Below are 23,698 nucleotides of genomic sequence, written 5' to 3' on the forward strand. Positions count from 1 at the left end.
GGCCTCCTCTCCTCACTTGCCCTGATGAGAGGCAAAAGGGCCGCGGCCAAGCATGTAATGTCCAAATTGAGTAAGAACTACTTGATGCATGCAACATTTGTACCGAGAAATGCAGTGGAACTGAAAAATACATTCACATTTCAGTCAAATCTTTCCTGAGCCTCGCATCCCTCTGCATTTCTGTGTGGCACAGAATGGAATCGCATTGCAATATTGGGTAGGGCAATGGTACTCCCAAACTAGCACAGAGCTAGCAGGAGCAGCAATGCTTTTGAAATGATGTGGGAGGAAGCATTGAGTATCTGTCCATGATTTTCGGCATGTCCAGGGTTGTTGAAGCTTGGCAAGCACTATAGCAAGCAGCTGAAGACTTCCTACACCTTCCTAAGAGCATGTTTCAGACAGTAAATGCAAAACAAAATGGCGAAACTTTCAGGCAGTGGGGTGCAGAAAAGGAAAAACCATCCAATGAAAAGCATCACCCTCCAAACTGTATTCTGCTTACGTAGTTCATCACATCCAATCATCTTATCTTGTGTAATTTTTTTTATTGTTTAGTAGCTTATACAGCAATACTGCTAGTTTTTTTTTACATTTTATGTGTTCTGTTTACTAAATTTTATTTCCCTTGTTCATTTTTCCTGTCATCTTTTGAACTGTTTTCTTTCAGAGCATTACTGAGCAACATGAGGCATTAGGAGTCCTCTTGGACAAAGTCTCACACCAGCGACCTCTCATTATCCTTCTTGATGGATTGGACCAGATGACCAAGCACAGTGCTTGCGGCTTTGACTGGCTGCCATCCGAATTGCCTCCCCATGTCAAGGTGGTGCTTACAGTTCGTGATGGAAGTAAAGAACTTGAGGACCTCAAGGTGAAGCAAACTCTGCCATACAATACTCAGTCATGAGCAATGTGAGGCATCAGTATTGTGACATTGCAAGATTTATTTTTTTCTTAGTACAGTGTAAAGCAGATCACTGCATGTAATTTATGCTGTAGAATATTGATCCATACTCCTATTTCTGCAACAGTTCTCTTTGGAAGCATCTTGTGTCTTCTTTAATATTTCAGATTGGTGCTAAGCATAAATCTACCATAGTTACTTGTGTAATTTGTGCACTTTTTTTTAAAATTAAGGCTTCGAAAAGGGGGTGTGCAAATTACGCAAAGATTTTGCAAACACATCCTAAAAAACTCTACCAAGGTCATATCGTGCTTCTTTCTGTAGTGAATGCACTTCGAATGAAGTTCTATTCTATTCTGTTCTGCTCTGTTCTATTCTACATACTGTATGTTGCCGCCTATACTCCGACCCCCGCCCCAACTCACACCCCTCACTTGCAAAAAAATAAAAAAGAACTTGACTCCACATATAAGATGCATAACCCCTCCCACCCTGCCCCATGTTATGTAGTTCAACATGGGATGGCATAATGGCCCGTGTGCAGTTCAAAGAAATAAACATAAATGATACAACTGCGAAGCCAGCAGTCGGAGGCAAATGGAGATAAAAGGCTATAAAATGGCGCCCTCACTTGCGGCATGGCTACTAGAGGCAAACCGAACAGCAAACGGTTCGGTAGTTATTGGATTCCAGCGCGTGCCAGAGGTTACCAGAAGTTTCCCCTCGCAACTGTTTGTTCTGGAAAGCCGTCTGGGGGAAAAAAAAAACTGCCAAAAATGCAATGAACCTTGGAAGGCGATGATGATGATTATGGATTTTTATGGCGCAATGGCATCTATGGCCAAAGAGCGCCATGGCACAAGGTATTTTCGACTTCTCAAGGTGGGATCGAAGACCCATTTCCCAAGCATTTCACCTTAAATAAGTCAAGCACCAGACTAGGGGAAAGCTTGTACCCATTGTATCACCGGTGGGCACCCGGCGGCACTGGGGATCGAACGCCGCACCTCCCACAAGCGAGGCGGATGCTCAACCACTTGGCCACCGCTGCGGTCCTTGGAAGGCTGCATCACACAAGCAGCAAAAAGCCCATGACAAATGCGCGAATGACGAGGCTGCTTCAAAACATAAAAACAAAAAGACTAGCAACATATCAGTCAGCTCGCAAAAGCAGCGTGCAACTGGGCTCGGATGGCTAGCAAATGCACAGCCTTTTTCCAAGCAACATATATATATATATTATTATCTGCATGCCACAGTTCTAGGTAGACCTTGGTGTAGAATAGGAAGTTTAGTCTAGAAACCTTTTTTTTTTTTTGTTGGGGGTCTCCTGTGTATGCTGCTCTTCGTATTGCTGTGTAAACATTTTGAGATAATGGTGCCATCACATGGGAAGACGGCACATTTAAAAATTTAATTGAATTATTTACTGCTCTTTTGTATCTCATTTCAGGCCAAACTCAAGAATCAAGAGCAATGCTTCATAGACTTAGGGCCGTGTGGGGTAGACGAATGCAAGGACATTTTTCACAAATCTTTGGAAAGACGTAGCAGAACTGTGAGTGCTAAGCAGATGGAAAGCATCAGTGCATCACTGCAGCAGTCGCCTAGCCCTCTGCTTGCCGCACTTCTTGCCAGTGCTGTGTTGCATTGGCATGGCACAGATGAGCCTACTATATTTCACTCTGAAGATGAAGTGGCATCCTTCCTTTTTGACCAGCTAAAGAAGGAGGTGGATCCCAAAGTCACATCCTTAGTGTTGGGACTCCTGAGTGCCTCACGCCATGGACTTTCAGATAAAGAAATTACCGATGTAGTCTCCTCGTATGAATCGGTGCTCAGTGGAATGCCTCATGTGCATCAGAAAAGGCCTCTAAAAAGATGTCCATTTGCTGTGTGGGCCTTGGTGCATGCAGGCTTGGACAGTTTTCTGAGGGTAAGGGTTGTGGAGGGCTATGTGCTCAACACGTGGTCCGGCGACTTGTATCGGACGTTATGCAGAGAACACGGCCCAGGTGTGGAAGCTACTCATGTGTGCATCCTGGCACTCTTTGATTATTTTCAGTCCGTTTTGACCGCCGAGACCTCATCTATCATCCTCTCCAGTGCATCTGAAGTGGACAGTGGGAGCCAATGTGTTCTTCCCAATGTCCCCAAGCACACTGTATTTTCAAATCGGCGAAAACACAATGAGCTGCCTTTCTACTGCCTGCACCTTAACCATCTGGCACGTGAAAAGTTAGCAAATGTTGACGCGCTTCTGTCAAGGCTTCAGGTAGCCAATGGCCCTGCTGGTGATGGGGCGCCTGTCAAGTACGGTGACAGTGGTGATAGCAGTGAAGCTCTCAGCCAGATTGTGCGAATCCAGTTTTTGCTGAATCCTGAGTGGCTGCAGGTAAAAGTCTGTTGCTGTGACCCATACTTTCTGCTCGAAGAGCTGGACATGTTTTTGAACCTGAATCCAGGCGACACAGAGTGTGCTATGCTTCGGGAGTTGGTCCAGTTGTCCAGTTATGCATTGCGCTATGATGGAAGGCAGTTCGCAGCACACGTGACAGCACGACTGCGAAATGTAATTGCCACTGAAGCATCCAGTCTGAAATTTCCACGTCTGAAAAACCTCTATGAGATGGCCCAACGATTTCCGTCTTTGGTGCCTGTAAGTGACTACCTACGTGAACCATCCAGGAAGCCAGTACCAGCAGTTCTATCTGAAGAGGAGAGGGGCCGAACACTAGGGCAACTTTACACTATCAGAGGTGATGCAAGTCACATGGTGTCACTCAACCGCAGTGACCTCTTAGTTTGGGACGTGTTTGGTGAGAGCATTGTGCGGCGCCTTACTGGTTTGTCTGAACCCCGGGACCTCAAAATGGTGGACCGCTTCCGTGCCTTAGTGCTCTGCAACCGGGAACTTAAGGTACGTGGCCACAACTTAACAAGTATGCCCCTTTTACTTTTAGTGTGCTGTTTCTTGCATTTATAAAATATGTTCCCTCCTACCTGACAGCATTTTAACCATTTTCCTAAAACCAAGTTGAGTGCATCAAAATTCAAGGATATGCTTGTAGACTTGAGCTCTTCTGCTGATACAAATCTTGTAACAAAAGTTATAGCTTCACATCTTTTTTAGCTGGCTGCTTTACTGCTTTGTAAGTTTACTTTTCTATCCAGCATGTATTTTTCAGTTGGTATGGCTTTTAAAAACTGGCAGCATTATTTTTGATAGGTGTGCTTCGCTGGAGTTGCAGTTGAGGAATTATATCTCTTAGCTTGCATATTGTAGCCACTTATTTATAGGAACACAAAATATGGCCTGCATCGCAGTGGCAGCAGCTGGAATGCGTGTTCCAGTTTCTGGCAGCATAATTCGCAATTTGATAGGCAGCCTCAAATTGACAGTAGTGCCAAAGCAGGCTTCCTTCCTTTATTTTACAGCTTTGAAAGTGCTTTTGCAGCTTTTTTTTAAAGTGCTGCATAATGCGTGCAGTCTCAAAAAGAGCTCTGACCACAGCTTACATGTTAGGGGTCGTATGAGGCCCAAATGTACGTACTTTGCTGCTCTTGTGTCCTTTTCAAACACTGCACAATATAAAGTAGCCGGAATAGATAAGCTTTTCCAGCTTGCAATGGCTGGAAAGGCAGTAATGTTCACTAGCTGTTGTTACAGCCATAAACTATCGTGGTTGTATCATATGTTTTTGCTCTTTTATGCTTGCTCAACCAGCAAGCATAAAAGAGCACAGAAATGGATCTGCAAACTAATTAAGTTAATTTAGTGTAGTAATGCAAACCTTGTATCTGCAGTGTAGCTTAGATTATGAACTGAGCTATATATAGAGAAATTAATGGCATTGCTTGCTACTTATCCTGCATTACACTGACATCAGTGTTTCAGATAATCAGATAATTTTAAGTTAGGGCAGTGCTTTTTATGTTTGTTGATAACAATGAATGCTTTTGATGCTACATTAGTGGTGTAAACATATTTGGTGGCTGTCAAGACTACTTCCACTAGCTATGGGCGTATGTGCCACTCAATCCTGGGGACTGTCGTGCATGTACTGAATTACAAGGTGGTATCAATCTTGCACATATTTAGTCTATTGCTACATGAAATACGTGGTTCCCCCAGGAACCGCATATTTAGCATTGTTTTGTGGAGAAACAATAAATCTACCTGTAATTCTTCTCTGGGAAACAGTACTGACTGGAAAATATTTCTTGGTAATTTGGTGGTTACGTGTTCACGCTCAAGAGACCACAAACGGGTTTAATAAAGGATTTAGTTTATTTTGATGTTAAAGATTTATGGGGAATTTGCTTTTGTATAAAAACACATACAGCTTTACTTAATTTTGCATTGTTGGTGAGCATTCACGAAGGGCAATAAATAAAGTAAAACTGCAACTACTTCATCTAATAAATTTAGCGTCACAGAAAGATCAGAAGTTTGACCTTGACCAGTGATGACTATTATTGAACTTTTACTGTGGAAAAAGCTACTGTGAAGGGCTTAATAGAGTTGATGTTTGAGTGTGCAAATCATTTGAAGTTCATGCGTGTGCAGTGCATACTTTCTTAATTTATTTGTTTTTCCTTTTTCTCTGCATCCTGAAGTTATAAAGGGGTTTTAGTGCGAAATCACTTATCCAGAGTTTCAGAGCCTAGCAAAATTGTCTAGCGTTTGTCTGTCCAAGACCATCTCGGGGCAGTGGCGCACCGCTAAGCCGCTGCATCAGTGCATCAGGAGCGGTATGAGGACTCCCAGGGACCTATGAATGTTAAGTAGAGAAAGACAAAATTCTGTATACATGGATACTCCGTATTTTCGCATTGTATACGAATGTTGTAAACATACTTTCTCAATTTTTGTTGTATATTGCACACATTTTCTGTGAAGACTGTTAAAACACTCGATCATTGCATGATCACTTAGTGTTCAATTTCTGAAAACTGATGGTGCAGTTCATTTCTGTGCCATTGTTGGAAAAGTTTATTGCATGAGGCTTCGTGCTCTTGAACTTGGTTATATTGGATCTGAGTATTTGAAATTACTGTTAATATCAGACAGGTTTCATTCTGTATCACTTTATCTTGCGGTTTAGATCAGTTCACCTCGCGCTAGCATTGTCCACTTCTAGGAGTCCAATTAAGTAGCATATAGCAAACGACTAGACTCTTAACTCTTAATGCTAACTGCACTGGGCTATATTACTGTAGACTTTCATTGAAGATAGGCAATCAGTGTTTGATTTGGCAAGCCACTTATTAGTTTACACCAGTAGTTATTATTTGTAAAATTGTAGATGTTTACCACTTACACCCCCTTCTGGTATCTTCTACTAACCGTAGCCATCTACTTTATTTTTCCACTTTTTTGCAGTGCATTGCATTGAAATTGCTCTGTTCATGTAGTGCTAGATAGAAGTTATTCATTTGTGAATCAGTATAAACCTGCATTTATAGTGCATTTGTTTTTTGGCACTGGGAGGACAAATCTACCTCTGTTATTTAAAAAAATACGTTTCATCCATTGCTGATAGCTTATTAGGGTCTTTATTTGCATAATGAGAAGCAAAGTATGTGCAATTTTGGTTCTTAGGTTTTGTTTTTAAGCCACCTTTTACCCTATCGTTTTTTATAGCACATCATAAATTACACTTTGCTAGCAGATTAGTTGCACCTCATTGCTGTGTGAGAGACAGAAACAGTATTGTGATTTAGAGAAAAACATGAGCTGTGGATATCCTAGCCGACATTAAAATGAAGAGATGAATGGGAATGTAATATGTAGAGCAGGCAACTAGTAATCTTTTATTGGATATAATGAGAGAATACCAAGGGGAGGGTGGTAGGTTAAACATATGATTGGGCCCCTGGTTTTCGTTTAAAACCCAATTTTACCCGATTCTTGCATCCCCAACAAACGTCTTCAAAAATCAGGTTAAACCCGATTTCTACCCAACACTGCTCTTTCTAGAGATCATACTGGAGCAGGAGAATAAGGAGCTCATTATGATATGCAGTTGAGCCCTCTTATAATGGCTGCAGTTATAACGAACACTCGGTTACTACGAATAAGGCTGGTGCTACCATCAAAATATGTATTTGGACAATGGCACTGCATCTCATATACAACAAACAACTCTGGCCATACCACTTGTTGCAGTGAACGAGGAGGCACCGTAAACTTGTCCCCGCGATCGAAAAACTCAAGCTTGCCACAAGCATGGAGACTGAGGAGTGCATCTCCCAGCCCGTGTGACCCCACTCCGGATAGAAGCTGGTGATCATTGTAATCATTGTAATTACTGGCAATCCAGTAAAAGCCAAAAAGCCAAAAAAAGTTACATAGTGACTATAGATAACAGCCGGCCCACCACGCACCAACGGGTTACATGGTATAAGTACAAGGTTCATCACTGCTTGGGGGATGCAGGCTAGGCAAAGCGTCCAGAGTGTAGGAAGCGTGGTGGACGCAAGAAGGGAAAGGGTTGAACATGAATCTACTGCACACAGTCGGTGATCAAGCTATGGCAGGAATTTTAAAAGTTTAATACCAGTCATGTGGTATGCCTTGCTTGCCCAGCCAGTCAGGCAACGTGTGTTGTCCGCCCATTTGCCTCTCCTCCTTCTACGAAGTCCAGCTTTCTTGGACACCACTTTTAATTGTGAGGCAACTTTAGAATATTATAAGATACTGTTACGAACATATTGATGGGAATGGTTTAACCTTTTGATGCATAGCAAAATCTTGCTTTAAAAGTTTGTCCTGTGCTCGCATGGAGTAGTCAAGACTGCTATAGAAAGCCACTGGGGTGCATATTTGACAATAAATAACTGAAAACTAAGCATCCCGAGGTGGGATCTGTGGATATATTGCTTTTTATGGTGCATTCTTACAGTGAAATTGCTTTCATAAACAATTTCTGGTTATCGCTGCTGCCGCATGTAGGCAGTGTGTAGACAATGAACATTGCAGTGGATAAGTTTTGCACACACAAGCACTGCGCTAGCTTCGTCACTGCGTGCAGCCAGTAATGACAGGTGACGCTAACGTAAACCCACGTGACCGGACGTGTGCGGAATTGTGGGCACACATTTTTGGTGCACAGCTCGTCAGACTTGGTTGGTGTGCATGATGACGTTGACATCACAGAGCAATAAAATAATGAAAGCATCGTAGACGATTTACGAGCACTCCTCGGCTCCCAAGGAATGTGATGACGATGATGACGAGATGGGTTACGAGCAGTTTCCATGAATACTTCAACTGTCTTTAGTTATAGTGCGTCCCTAAATCAGATTGTTGAAGCAAGGGGACTCATTGAGGAGGACAGGACGACGCTTGCATACTTGTAAAGCACCATGATAGGACGCACTTTGCACAAAGAAAAACGTGTGACGAACTTTTTCAAGAAATAATGGGAACTATTTAATATGACCTTTGGATACAACGAATGCAACCTGCGCAATCGTCAAATTTGTTACAAGTAGACTCGACTGTATATATCAAAGAGCCTAGGGAATGTATGTTTTCTTGCACAAACCTAAATACACCGCACAAAAATTAGTGAACAGTTTTTCAGCGCAACCTGCCATTTCAATGTTGTTTGTGAAATGCTGAGCAAAAATAGGAAGTTTTGTGTCCTGCACAAGAATGAGGGCTTTTGCCTCAGGAAAGGACCCAAAAAAACCCGAGATATGGAAATTTTTGCTGATAACCCAATTTGTACTCGAATTTGAACTAAAAAAGTATTGCCCAGTTTTTGCCCCCCAAATTCTGGAAAAAGTAAAACCCAGTAATGTAAGGCTTTACATTTGTGGTTGCAGATTTGCTGGGATACAATGGTCACGGCTGGCTTATAACGATAATTGAAGGTGACTGCGGGAAGCCTTTGTTCGGCAGTGGGCTTAACTCTCTTTGTAGTGCCAGTCATCACCTGTTGCAGTGACTGCTTAACATGTGTTTGCTAGAAAACAAAACAAATTGCTATTTCTGGCAGTCCCAGCTGATTTATTTATTTATTTATTTATTTATTTATTTATTTATTTATTTATTTATTTATTTATCACTTTACCCACAGCCCCATAAAGGGCATTACTGTGGGTACAGTAGGGGAGGGAGGGTAGTACAAAATAATAAAAAAAAAATGCAGGTGAATTGTCATGACACAACTTTGTAATAAGATACATAGAAAAGAACATCGCAAGAATGAACCACAAAAATAGAAAGCAATATTTTTGCCACAAACACACGTCACAGGGCACAACAATTACAGAAACACAATCCTTGAATTCAAGAGAACAAAAAAAAATCTTTTTCGCATATTCACTTTGTGCACATATGTAGACTACACAAGCAACGAAAAAAAGCGATCATTTCCAGTGGTAGTGGTGACATCGTGGAGTAACTGGTTCCAGTCTGAAATTCTTCTGGGGAAAAGCGACATTTGCTTGTTCCTTAGAGCTACAAGTGAAAATGTCTGTATTAAAAATCGAGTAGTATGTACCATTGACAACTGTTTGGCACTACTCCATTTATGTTCATCTCAAGAAGGGATTTCAGTGCTTGTGTGCCTTTAGTAGTTTCGCATAAAAGTTCTCAACTTCACTTTAGGAGGCTGCCTACTCAATGAAAGCTGACTTTTGAATGCCATGTAGTTTGTCTTCTCACTTGTCTCCTAACCTAATTTTTGTGCCAAGATTAGTTTCTGTATTGCCAATAGTTTACCATTATTCTTCAGCAGTGTCTATGCTAGAAGTTACTTTTCTTTTTTGTCTCTTCTTTTCACTAGTTCTGCAAGCACAAACCAAATCAGCTAGATTGTGCAACAATACATATTGTTTCTTTTTTTATTCCTGTGTCATATGGAAATAATTTGAGAGTATTCAGTGTTAAAGCTTCTTCATGGTGATATTTTACATGTTAATAGAACCTGACATCAGACATTAGCCTCCCAATATGGCCTTCCTGATGTGCATACTTTTCAATTTTAAGGTGCTAGGGCATTAAACCATAAGTACCATATGCCACTTCTGACATTGGCTGTCAGCTTCTGATGGGTGCAGCAAAATGCATCAGAAGCAGTATGGCAACTGTATGCAAACACATCACAGTATACCAGAGATGCATTGACTACTGTTCTGCACAGGTATATTCGCTGGATGAAGGACGCCTCCTGGTAAAGCTAAAAGGAGTCATGAACCAGAAGATGGCATATTTTGGTTTGCATAGCCAAGACTATGTGGTGGCACTTTCCCGGAATCGTATGTATGTGAACATGCTCAACCTCACCAGTGGGGACTTGGAGACTACCTTTAAGGTTGGCGAGGACAGGTGAGTTTGATATCTTGCAACTATAAGTGCTGTTGCTTGTCTGCAGGACTGCTTGAGAACAGAGCTGGCATGCAGATATGACCATGGTTTTTTCAGTTTATGTAGCCGTAGGCTGTACGCTTGCATTCAAAGATAAGCTTAAATCTTTAGACACATTTTAGGTTTTCGTGTACCTTTCCCCTCAAACGTTGGTCTAGTTAACTTGGTTTTACTATGCAGTTTCTTATTGTTCTCCAATCTGTTATTGAATTCTTACCCACCATTCAGCGCTTCTTCCTCTCTTTTATTCTTGTTTTGTTTTTTTTCTTTTGTATTCGAAAGCATGATTGTTTTGCATTTTGATTTTGTGAGCTGTTTGCCTGTTTCATTTGTATTTTGAACCTTGATGTTGGCATTGTACAGAATATGTTCCTTTTAAGGCGATAGCCTTTAATGGCTCATACTCGCATCTGTCCGATACAATTTAGGTCACGTGACCTAGGTCAGCTGACCTTAATACCACGTGACATCACGGCGCAGCACATTGTAATGTCACATGACCTTGTGATGTCACGTGATCTCTCTGTGACGCTCGCGCCAGCTGCTCTTCTCCTCTGTGGTGATATGAATTCAAGCGTGGCAAATTCAAATCCGTGCAATGAGTCTCAAACGGCTTTCGCCTTCCTGCAGTTAAGAGATGTCTAAATGCCTCCAACGAGTTTTTTGTTGATATTTCTGTACAACCCACCCCTCATGTAATGCCCCTTTTTTTGGGGTCTTTGAGGTACTAAAATGAATAAATAAATAAATAAAATTCCATCATGGCAGTGTGGCTGGCAGTGTAGTAAAGAATATGGTTTATAACATGAAATACAGCTCGTGTAGTTGATACTGTGAGGCTTTGGTATGGATATCAATCCGGATTGGAATGCATGAATATTATTACGTGGCAGCCAGCGAAGAATGCAAATACAGTGAGCAATGGGAAAAGAGGTGATTTAGTGGCTGCCAGCCTAGTGCAAGCACTCCGTCCCGTGCCACTTCCAGCTTCGTCTCCTTCGTGACACTACCGAGCAATCGTCCCAATTGTTTATAGAGAGATGCGCAAAATGGTGATGGGCTTGAGAGGATGGTAGAACAGTAATGACAAAGTGGTGATGTGCTGGCCTGCACAATGAAAGAGATGAGCGAATGAGTCCTGGTCCACAAAGCTTCCGGGCAACAGGTCACCAGGAGCCAACGGCCTAGGCCCTTGGATGCACCAAACGGCAGGGGCAGTGCCTTCACATGTGAATGGCATCTTGGGTCGGTGGGTTCGGTAGGTCTGGTCATTGCATTGGTCCCAGTTTGTCATGTCGGATGGTCAGGGCGGGGGGGGGGGGGGGAGCAACGGCGAGGTCAGTTTGAGTCTGGCAAGCTGGGACACTGCCAAGGGACGTGGACCAGGAATCTGCAGCCGACGGAAGGATGCAGACGCAGGGCTCCGAAGCACGATGACCAGGACGATGAGAGTTGGGTGGTAGCCTGCAAGCTCCACCAAATGTTATGTGGTGGTCAGCTGGAGAATGAGACGCGATGAATGATTGCAACGAGATGATTTAATGGCCGCCGGCCTAGCGCAAGCGCTCCATTCCGTACCACTGCCAGCTTCGACTTCTTCGTGACAATATAAAAGGCACGATGGAGCTCCTTGCCTTCTATGGTGAGCTCTATTTTTAGCTTATTAGGGGCCATTAGAAACCTCTCTGGCAGTCCTTTGCTCACTTTGGAATCGGTAGGGTGCCTCACGAGCAAAGCCATCTCAAAAAATATTTTCTAGAGGTTACAAGAGAGAAGTCATTTATTATAGAATATTTTCTTTTTGCAGTTTCTTTCAAATTTCCCACTTTATTTTTTGCCACTTGAGACTGCTGGAGCAGTGCCTTGCCTACCAATGTAGTGCCTAGTCACTGTTGGCCATGGCAACTGTGCTCTTGCCACTGTCTTGAAAGGTGGTACAGGTATTACACGGACACCTAATGGACGGACATTACATTACACGGACACCTAGGACAACTCCATCCAATTTTTGTTATGTAAAGATCGGTTCTGTGGCTCTTTCTGGTTATGTTAATCTTTGTCCAGCAGCAAAAGATGCATTTATTACTGAGAAAATTTCATTAAAAATATTTCCGCCACTCGATCCAAACTTGTGACACCTACACCAAAAAGGACTCTGTGGTCACCGTATTGAACGGAGTGGCGGTGTAGCCTAGCCTCTGGGATCAGTATAAAAAACTCTCGACACATGCAATTTGCCGTGGAAATGGCCGATGATGGCGACACCACCAGCCGACGCCTGTATTTTATTTTTTGGCCTTTTTTTTTTAGCTTACAAAGGCTCCATTTTCAGTAAAGTAATGTCGGTGGTTAGAATGCGGTAATCTGCCGATACAGGCCAACTCCAGTTTGTCCTCAGTGTCCCTTTAATGGAAACATAGTCTGCTGACTGAATATGTTAATCTGCCTTGTTTAAGGTGGTTCAGAGGTTCTTTAGCCATGATTGCCTTGGCTGTGAAGTTTTAACGCACTAAAGGCACGTGGTCTCTTACTTAGACACTAATAAAATGCTCTGGAAGCATGTGGAGGGGTGTCTACACACCTCAAACACAGCACGAACTTGCGATTTTGCCCCTGGTTGTCCACAGAGATATGTGAGAAGGTTACTGTGCCATTTCCTTTCCTCAAAAATCAAACAAAACAAGTGAGCCGACGGCGTTCATAGTGTTGATTGCCGTTGACAACTTTGCAAAGGCCGTTCATTTTCATGAAAGGAAGCTCCATGGGTCAGTGGAGACCTCGATCTCGCTTTCATGTACGTGGCATTGGTGTCGAACTGCAAAAGCATGCTTTGGTTGCGTTCCGCACATAGGATAGGCAGTGCGCCCTCCCTGCCACACTGGGAAGTGGTTGATCGCGAGAGATTGATCACCAAGTGAACGCTGTGGCCTAGCTATTGCTGCAGTGCCGCATGTCAGCCACAACGCTGTCAGCGCTAATGCATTCAGGCCACATCTCTTCTCGCTCTCACCACCGCCACATGTATCAAATCACGAATGAGGCATCCGCATATCCAGGGAGCCAGTTATGCGCCCTTCTTTTCCTCAAAGCCATCGCTGTCTAGAACATTGTCAACGCCAACGCCAATGAACACAGTGAACGCCGACATCTTTCGCTTTGTATATCTTGGATTAGCTGAGCTAATCTGCATTAATTTTTTTTACTCTGAATGTGTGAACTTATCAACTATTAAGAATCCTTTAAACTTCAACTGTGAAAAACATAGATGTTAGATAACTTCGCATTGTTGTAGTCTTGGTGCAACTTACTGCACTGCCATTTTAACACCTTGATAAATTCAACCCACCATGTAAGCTAAATTCTAGTACGTTTACCTTAATGCTAGCCCTAGATCATAAGATTGTTATCTGTAGTGCAGGCCATCATGTCATGACATAAGCAAGGCTTGTTTTTTTTATCAGAGCCTATTTTGTACACTACAGCAAAGAGTGCAGTTGTTCATTGTAGCTTTGCACAGTTGGCCTGTGGCATGGAGTTCAGTAAGGTATGGGTCTGGGTTAGTTGGTAAACCACGTTTGACATAAAGAGTGCAGAAAGACATGAACGGTGCTGTCATCTTGACTAGTCGGTGACTTTCTACTCACTTTGTCAAACATAGCATGAAGTTGTTACACTAAATTAAAAAGCTTGCTTACAACTGCAACCACTTAACTGTGCAGACTAAATATGGCCCATGATAACAATCATGAGTACATGCACATTGGACTAAGGCTGCAGAGTGGAAGCATCTATCCCAATCCAGCTTCATGCAAGCTTGGCCTTTGCTTTTAATTTAATTTGAATCCTCTTGAGAAATACTTCAACATTATTGAAAAAAATAGACTATGGAAGCATTTCTTTAATTCCATAGTATTTAGCTTTTGTTAACAGAATTTGCTGTAAGTGCATAATTATGATGTGATCTTGCTGCAAACGTTATTTATTGCATGTTGCACTTGTAGGACAGCTTTGCTTTTGTTCTGTTAAAAGGTCTGTGTGCTGTTTTATCTACGTCAATTGAATTGAGTGTGCAAAGTGAATGCTTGATCTTTGGTGGTATAAATTTATATTAGGTCTTCAGAACATGTCTGGACTGATTTTAATAAATATGGCTTTTTATTTTCTTTATGCAGTAAAACTTTCGTTGATCATCCGATTTTCTGATTTACATGTTTGTCTTGCTTTCTTGAATTGCTCATTTGCAGGTTTCTTAATAGTCTTCTGGTCAGTGGCAATGGCAAGATATGCGTGTGTGGAGATGAGACACAAAAGCCATTTCCATTACTTGTTTGGGACCTGGCCAACCGGAAGCTGTTGTACGACCTACGTATTCCACACCATGAGTTTATTACCCGTCTGTCAGCGATCAGTGGTGATGGACACTATGTTGTCTGTGTTTGTAGGGTTAGTACAGGGCTCTTTTCAGGCCTTTATAAAATTTATTCGCCGTTTTGCTGCATGCTTGTCATGTGTCCTTTGCGAAGGGCATCAAGTCAGCTTCCCTGCATAGCGAATACTCCTCCACCTTTGCCCTGTAGTCTGTCCTTGAGACAGACATTAGATGCAGTGCTGGATACTCCTATAGCTGGGCTGGCATGCTTCATGCACACACATGGCGAACAGTGGCTTGGCAGAGGTGCCCACAATTCCCACTTCCAGGAGTCTCATAAGCTACTCCATACTGGGAATATGTATTCATCTGCCTTGTACTAGATGTTTGTGCTTCAGGGATATGCTTTGATAATTCTGTGCCTCAAGTACTGCCATGTCGGAGAGGTTTCGCTTTGCAGGGAGTCTCAGTTTGGTATGTTTAAAAAGTTCATAATTACCATATAATCTCGTGTAAGGTCCACATCTGCTTATATGGGCCGAATCCCCTGTTTTAGACTAGATAATTAAGAAAAAAATATACGGCTTACTTTTTTTTTTTAATTTGTGCATGGGCTGCACCTTCAAAATTCACACCCGAATTAAAAAAAAAGTGCAGCCCTACACGAGTTTACACGGTACTTAATGACTCTTTAGTCTTCATGACTGTGAGTTTAACTGGTATTATAAATGATCAAAAAAACAATTGGTTGCTCAGAACACTGTTGTCCAAACTTTTTTTGTTTGACAACATTGCATGCATATTTTCAGTTCAGTTTTTCTGTGTTGCTTAACGTCACATTGACTGTTTTTTTGTTTTTTTGGCATTTCAAAAAAATTTATGATGTCCCAGGCTGCTGCAAGACAATATTTCATGAGACATGTAATACACCGACAGTCAAAATGCTATTATAGTAAATATTTCTAAATAGTATTGTGGGCAGTATTGTCCCAAAATTGTCATGCTTCATGCCACACATGTATCTTAATGACGATGAATGCCTACATGCTATCATGTACTGCAAGCTTCAGAAGCTTTTATTAACAGCAAGAGGTAATACTGAAAATATTTCTCATTAAATAACACAAGTTTGTGTAAATGTTGCCAGAATACTGCTTTGCACAAGCATTGCAAGAATATTCAGTACTGCAATTCTCTCTATCCTTTAACTGTCACGGGAATGATTGCAAGAACTTGCTGTTGGGCTAGTTGCTTTTGGTTCATATTTAAATATTTAATGGTGCAAAAAAAAAAACAGATGAAACACACAGGTACATGACAAAACGAATTGTCAACTTCCAACTGGTTTTAATACACACGTGAAAACCACACATAAATCTTTTTATCGTCACATGCGCCGACATGTCATGGAAAGATCAAGACCGACGTGATAAGGCACACTCCAGGAATTTCTTTTCATCTTTATACCATGAAATTGATGTGTCGCTTACGCACAAGTTGCCTTTCTTTTTGATAAAAAACTGTTCTATCAACTCCCTAGCTTTAGTGTCTTTGCTTTTGCCCAGAATGCTTACGTTAGTGAAGCATGGCTCAAAATTGCGGGACGGGCACTCTTTAATGTGCTTGGGTAGATGTGTGCCTTCCTTCATCTGTTCTACATTTCGCTCATGTTCCCTCGTTCGCTCATTCACACACCAGCCAGTCTGACCTACACAGGAGTGGCCGCAAGACAGGAGGATTTCGTAAACTACCCCTTCGGTACATTTTATGTAAGGTCCGTTCCCCTTCCCACATGTAGGGTAGCATACCGGGCGCTCCCTAGTTAACCTCCGTGCCTTTCTGTCTTTCTCTCTCTCTCTCTCTCTCCGCAGCCGCGTTCCTTGTTCTCTTTTTCAGTTCAGGAGCAAAGGCCTCTGAGCTTTCTCAGTGCAGAGAAAACGAGCTGAACTCCATGGTGGCTTTGCAAATTTTTTCTAATTGTGAGCCACTCGATGCACACATGGCACCACCACTGGTCTTGCCTTTTCTCGAGGGACCTCTGGCCTAGCTGTACCAGTACCATTCTGTCTCTCATTGAGCTCTCATTCTTTTCAACAATAAATTGGCGGTGTTGGGGTCACTGAAGCAGCAAAACAATGCACACTTACTGCCTTGGGCGGCTGCACGTGGCGTCCATGTTTTCGACGCTCAAAATGCTGCTGTACAGTACCCGCCAGAGCTATCTATTGCCCGTGTGTGCAAGCACCAGCTATCACGTTCGTTGCAGCTAAGGATAAGGGTTTCCTTGATCATATTTTCTATGTTTAAAAATAAAACAAAACTGCTATGTTTGTGGCACCTGGGATACAAAGGGCTAATATATTTCTGCGATGTGCCCTTATCAGTTACAATTGTTCTAAACAGCATGCCTTGCTTCCGAGTTTTAACAGAAAAGAAAACTTGCAGTGTGCTTCTTTCACTATTTCTAATCTGATTAGCAACGGCGGTCAACCCCAGACGATTACACTAGCCCAGGGCAGCGGATTTCACTTTAGTGGCTTTTACAGATATAGGAACAAAATTCTTTCTAACTGCCTGAGCTGCTCTTACTGAAAAGTTGCCATCCAAAATAACTACAAATCCGTTCTCCTTATCTGCTTGTAGTAGACGAGTTGATTCTTTCTGCTGTATGACATGATGGCTCTTGTTGACATTTCCTTGTGCCTTTTAGTGTTCAAATATCCAGACTTAGAAAGGGATTCAACCCCCTTCAGTAGGCATTTTTCTTGCTCCTCCGATGTGGATTTTCTTGCAATTCGTCGGTTGATGGCTATCAGTTCAAGGGGCAGCACTTTTGGTTCTACTGCATACTTCGGTCCTTTTTCCAAAACAGATTTCACCTTCTCTGGCAGATGGACATTACCCATTGCCACCAAATCGTCACCACTTTTCTTCTTCTTGCCACTCCTTGTTTTCATGAGCAAACTTTTGAGCATGCATGACCACAGTTGCTCAGTCATCTGGGAGGCCAACTTGGTGATGGATTGAAAGATGTTGTCAGCAACCAATGCAGGACTTTGTGCAACACATGAAACATGCAGAAGGGCATAAAAGAGGAGATTCTGGTGCCAAAGCTCAGACCTGAGGATCTTGCTAATCCTTTTAACGTGACCCCAAGAACGAAGCACTGGATGGAAAAGCGCACTTACTTCAACGGGGACCAAACCGTTCTTGCTATGTCACATTTTTTTGTACCTCAGATGGACCAAGCCCTGCAGCAGGTTTTACCCAATAACATTTTTAAATTTTTTAGGTATGTCGATGATTTTATGATTATTTTAACTAAAGAAGGCTTTTACAGCCTCAAGGAAACAGTGGACAGTGTTTTATCTTCATTTAGAGAGCATGAAAAGGCCTGGAGTTCACACATGAACTTCCTGGCCATAATTCATTACAGTTTTTAGACTTGAAACTTGAGTTTTATTGTGATCGGGTCTGTTAGACTTATTCCCCGTGTGCAAAGAAGCGGCTTCTACCTTTCGACTCTTTTCATTCTAAACTTGTGAAAAGAGGGATTGCTTTGCTTTGCCTCAAATCTGTGCTCAGAAAGTCATGCCCTCATAAAATGTGGGAGGGCTTTAATTACCAATTGGCAAGGCTCTTTCCAGCCAGATTCCCCCATTCACTAGTGACAGTGGTGGCCCAAAGTCTCCTAAAAAAAAAACAAAGAATGGTACTGGTAGAGAGCTAGGCCAGTGTGCCATCGAGAAGAGGTAAGACCAGTAGTGGTGCCACATGCGCATCGAGTGGCTCACAATTTGAAATAATTCCAGGGGCGCACTTAAGTCTGCTTAGGTGCAGTAATGCAAAACCATTTCTCTTACTGCGCATCCTGCCTCCCTCATGCGCATCCGCCATCTCTCCTCCGTCATCTCGCCTACGCGCGCGCCATCTGCTGGAGCACCACCGTACATTGCAAGGAGGCTTCAGTAAGTGACGCATGATGGCGCTACGATTGCACTTTTATTCAGTTTGTGCATACACACTCTGTTCACAACTTCCGACCACAGCTTCCAGTGACACCACTCATGAGCCAAGAAATGCTTTTGCATTAAAAAGTTGCGAGTCGCCATAGAGTTCGGCTAGTTTTCTCTGCCCGAGACAGCTCTGAGGCCTTTGCTTCCATACTGAAAAAAAGAACGACAAGGAATGAGACTGCGGACCAAAGCAAAGGAGACCTTACGTGAAATGTGCCGAAGGGGTGGTTTACGAAATCCCTTTGTCTTGCGGCCACTCCTATATAGGTCAGAATGGCCAGTGCATGAATGAGCGAACGAGGGAAGGAGCGAAATGTAGAACAGATGGAGGAAGGCACACGTTTACCCAAGCGCATTAAAGACTGCCCATCCCGCAACTGTGAGCCATGCATCACTGACGTATGCATTCTTGGCAAAAGCAAAGATACTAAAGCTAGGGAGTTAATAGCATTTTTTATCAAAAAGAAAGGCAACTTGTGCGTAAGCGACACATCAATTTCATTGTATAAAGGTGAAAAGAAATTCCTGGAGCGTGCCTTATCACGTCGGTCTTGATCTTTCCGTGACTTGTTTGCACATGTAACAATAAAAAACTATACATGTATGTTTCATGCGTGTACTAAAATCAATTTGAAGCTGGCGCTTCGTTTTGTCGTGTACGTGTGTGTTTTGTCTGTTTTGTTTTGTGACGTTAAATATTTAAATTTTCATTGAGTTCACTTGAAACTCACTTGTAATTTATTTTATTATGCTCCACGGGTTTGGTTTTGGTGCATCCTCATACACCATCATTCATCTATGTAAAATTTTTATTTTCCATGCTTCTCCCTTTTGCTGAATCTCTGAGAATGGCACCAGGGAGCTAAAGGCTAGTGCACACTTGGCAAAAGCACTGGCTGTGTTTCCTTCGAGCGTTTGCCATGGCTTAGAAGCAGTGCATCAATGACAACTCCCATCTGTTACCTGGCATCTGAACATATAATGGCTCTTTTCCAGTCACCCAAGCCAAGCTTGACTGTCTCATGGCTGATAATGTTTTCACTGACAGTAGAGCATCATGTGAAGATGTTTACTAGATGCATAGTCATATTCTGTATTGCAGATTGTAGGTGTTCTGCTTGTGCTGTTATTTCTGCTACTTGCTATTGCTGAAATTGACAAGAATTTCTATCGGGAAGGCTCACAGAATTTAAAGAGCACTATTGTCCAAAAAGAGCTGCACTGAGAACAAACATGTCTGTGGTATAGGGAATTTGTAAAACCTTTGTCCGTAAACTTCCGAGACTGAGTCCATTAAAAAAAAATGCATTTAACTTTGAAGTCATTTGTGCAGCGCCCCTTCGAAATAGTCTCCCTTGCAGTCTATACACAGCTTCCAATGCTTCTTGAGGTCTTGGAAACTGTTGGAAAATGTTTCTTTTGGCAGGGCTGTCAGTTCCTTTGTCGTGGCGTTTTGAATGGCCTCCATGCTCCCCATCCAGCGACCTTTTAGGGCTCTCTTCACACGAGGAAGCAGGAAAAAAATCGCATGGGGAGAGGTCAGGCGAGTATGGCGGATGGAGAAGTACAGTCATGCCGTGCTTGGCGAGAAATTTTGTCACGCTGAGAGCAGTGTGCGGCCTTGCATTATCGTGGAGAAGGCTCCATTGTCCAGATGCCCATAAGTCAGGACGACGGCTTCGCAGTGCATCACCCATGTATTGGAGCACGCAAATATAAAACTCCCGATTCACCGTCTGCCCTTGTTGGACGAACTCGTGGTGTATGACACCTCTGGCATCGAAAAAAAACTTTCAGCATCGTATTTGTTTTGGTGTTCTGTCGCCACACCTTTCTCGACGCCAGAGAGCTTGTGGACCGCCATTTCTGCGCTTTGCCTCTTTGCTTGAAGATCGCATTGAAAACACCATGTTTCGTCTTCAGCAATGATGCTGTCGACCAATGCAGCATCCTTCTCTGCCTCGGAGAGCAAATCAGCACTCACTGATGCCCGCGTGTCCTTCTGGTCCTGTGTGAGGGAGTGCGGCACAAGTCTGGCATTCAGCTTTCGTTTCCCCAACTTCTCATGCGAAATTTGGAGGCATGTTGTTTTACTAATGTCGAGAGCACCTGATAGGAAGCAGACTGTAATGGTGTGGTCTTGCTGTACGATTTCCCTGATCCGAGCCACGTTGTTTTCATTCCGTGAGGTTGAAGGGCGCCCCTGCCTTGTGTCGTCTTCCACCGACGTTCTCCCCGAAATGAGAACTTGCGCCCGTGACAATGCCTCGTTGCCGTAAGCATCACGAAGGAGCTCATACATCTGTGCCAAGCTTCTCTTGCCAAGCTTCACACAGAATTTTATGTTCACACGCTGTTTGAGGTTGACGTCCATCTCCACATTCACTCACACTAGAATACGCAGACGACTAGTGACATATTTTTCTACATGTACTGCCATCTAGCGGCTGCCACTGCAATTAACATAAACAGCTCAGGTTAGCCAAAAATGATGGCGCTACACATACACACCAACATTTGCTTTGGGGAATCATTTCTAGAGAAGAAAATAAATCAGTTTCGAAACTTTACGGACAAAGGTTGTAGGTTGCTCGACCAACCACACATGTGCAAACATACAAGTGGGCTGAACAGCTGCCACGGTGGCTCGGTGGTTATGGCACTCGGCTGCTGACCCGAAAGACACGGGTTCGATCCCTGTCACGGTGGTCGCATTTCGAAGGGGTGAAATGCTAGAGGCTCGTGTACTGTGCGATGTCAGTGCACATTAAAGAATCACAGGTGGCCGAAATTTCCGGAGCCGTTCACCAGGGCATCCATCATAGCCTCAAAGGCCGAATAGGTTTGGGATGTTAAACCCCATAACCCTTGGAACAAGTGGGCCGAACGTGAGGGCATGCGACATGAAGAGCTGAAATGCAGCGGCAGTCACCCACTGTGGTAGCTTCTCTGCAGTGCCTAAGTGCAGAGCCTAAGCGCTACCATAGCTACCACCAACAACAACAGAAATAAAAACAGCATGCTAGTATTCGAGAGAGCCGTTTCGGTGGCAACGCGACATGAACTATGAACTACAACGATGCGCTTACATACGAGCGGGCAGAAACGCTCCGACAGTCAGCCGCCGCAGTGAATTCTCCCTGCAGTACTTAGGTGTAAAGGGGCAAAGCATCCACAAATGACGAGGAAGAGATTTTGGTTACTTTCATCATTCCTGTCGACGAACTGGATGCGTTACAAAGTTCCTTCTACGGTTAAGACTGCTCAAACGCGGGTTAAATTCTGCAAGCACTAGAAAAGGCACTGAATTCTGTAAGCAAGATTTGTTCAGACCTTGTGCCAATAATCGACATTTTTGTTAAGTGAAATTGTCAATAAATGCCTTTGTACCTCATTCATCTCTTACATTTTCCATAATTAGGCAGTTTGGATCATGTATTTTCTGAGATAATACATTTTTTCTCCTATTTTTTTTTTAAACATATCAATGAGGTTTTACTGTACATGCAAGCCTGCTCAACCATTTAGAGCTACCTGTGCAGTATGCAGCAGACCAGGGGAATGCTTTCACAATTATTATTTCTGTATAAAAGTCAGATTCATAGTTTAAACACTTTCTGCAAACACATTTGGCCTGGTGTTTTGTATATTTCAGGAGCTGAGTGACAGCGCACCAAATTTCATCATTGTGTATGACCTGCAAAGTGGGACGCTGTTCAAAAAGTGGAAGCCTGAACGGAACAGTTGCAGCATCGCCATTTCCTCTCAGGGTGGCTGTGTCGTCAATGGTCTTGACAACTGTTTTGTTCTTGTTTGGGATCTTGCCACAGGAGCAAGAAGGTAATGCTGTTTGGTATCCAGCAGTGTGAGCTTGCACTAACTAATGCGTGCAGTAGTAGTAGTATTTGAGACAGCACGGACTTGGCAACCACAGCTGACAGTTGAGAAAAATCAAAATCTAGTGAGCATGTGACAGATATAGGTCATATTTTGATATGTAAAGATATTTCAGTGTCCGGTAAAATATTCTGCCTAAACCACATCATTTAAAAACATCAGTATTTTGAAGGAGACACCATTTTTGATGTGGCAATAGTAGCAAGTGGTTTTATTAATATAATAAGGAAGGAAAAGATTTTTGCTAGCCCCGGCATCTGCCATAGATACTGAAGCACCTGAGCTGGGGCAGCGGGAAGAGGGATAGCAGGCAGTATGGAGAAATGACATGAAAGAGGTGAAGGGACAGGAAGAGAGGATAGGGGGAGAGGTAATATGCACAAACTGTTTACACAATAAGAAATGGGCAATAGCAATATAATTAAAAAATCAAAAGTCCCATACACAGACACTAGACTGACGTCAAACAGTCAACATGCCAAAATTTATTGCTCATTGAAGGAAGTGTCTTGCTGGCATTAAAAAGTTCAGGGACTAAATTTAGTTTCCTTTAAAGGTAATGAAACATTAAAAACAGCCTTTAAAAATTCAAAAGGTCACTTTTGAAAACTGTGCCAGTTCCTACAGCATCCATGCGTGAGCACTATAGGCATGATGTGCCAACCCCAGTAGTTGTCACTTAGTGCATCTCTTGCATGATAGTGCATGTGATTGCAGTCATAGCCAAAGGGCAGCAGAATTTTTATGGCTGCTGTGAGTGTGTTTGCTTTTGATGTAAAGCCTGTAGTCCTGTAATGAACATCTGCTGACCAGCATAGCAGTGTTCCAGACGTGAAGTTAAAATTATTTTAAATGTGCGTGGTGTCCTTTTACTATACTCCTTTTCATACATAGCAGCAACACAGCGGAGGCTGTGAGAGTAGTGCACCCAGCGAAATATATGATTCCCCCACGCATCATTCGTTCCTCTCAAAGCCTTGGTGAGTGTTTGGACGAAAGCAAAGAGTGGCATAAAACAAAAAGCTAGCATTGAAAATCACAATCGAAGCTGTGAGGCGCTCAGTGTTCGGGCCCTCTGGCTATATTTTTCTCTGAGTGTGCACTACTTTTTGGCACGGATGGAGTTT

General features: G+C 42.9%; 1 protein-coding gene across 5 annotated transcripts in view; it reads left to right on the forward strand.

Moving 5' to 3' along the window:
• LOC144114075 (NACHT domain- and WD repeat-containing protein 1) overlaps positions 1–23,698 on the forward strand; it is an 84,894-nt gene that overhangs the window by 45,988 nt on the left and 15,208 nt on the right. For all 5 annotated transcript variants that reach the window (XR_013310950.1, XM_077647535.1, XM_077647536.1 and 2 more), the window contains exons 10-14: positions 671–874; positions 2,361–3,827; positions 10,066–10,250; positions 14,534–14,732; positions 22,330–22,514. Coding sequence is in view for 4 of the 5 variants with exons in the window: in XM_077647535.1 (XP_077503661.1) it covers positions 671–874; positions 2,361–3,827; positions 10,066–10,250; positions 14,534–14,732; positions 22,330–22,514 (2,240 nt within the window). In the remaining variant the exon portion in view is untranslated. The remainder of the gene's footprint in view (positions 1–670; positions 875–2,360; positions 3,828–10,065; positions 10,251–14,533; positions 14,733–22,329; positions 22,515–23,698) is intronic.

The sequence above is a fragment of the Amblyomma americanum genome, chromosome 1 (assembly GCF_052857255.1).
Source record: "Amblyomma americanum isolate KBUSLIRL-KWMA chromosome 1, ASM5285725v1, whole genome shotgun sequence".
In the NCBI taxonomy this organism is placed as follows: domain Eukaryota; kingdom Metazoa; phylum Arthropoda; class Arachnida; order Ixodida; family Ixodidae; genus Amblyomma; species Amblyomma americanum.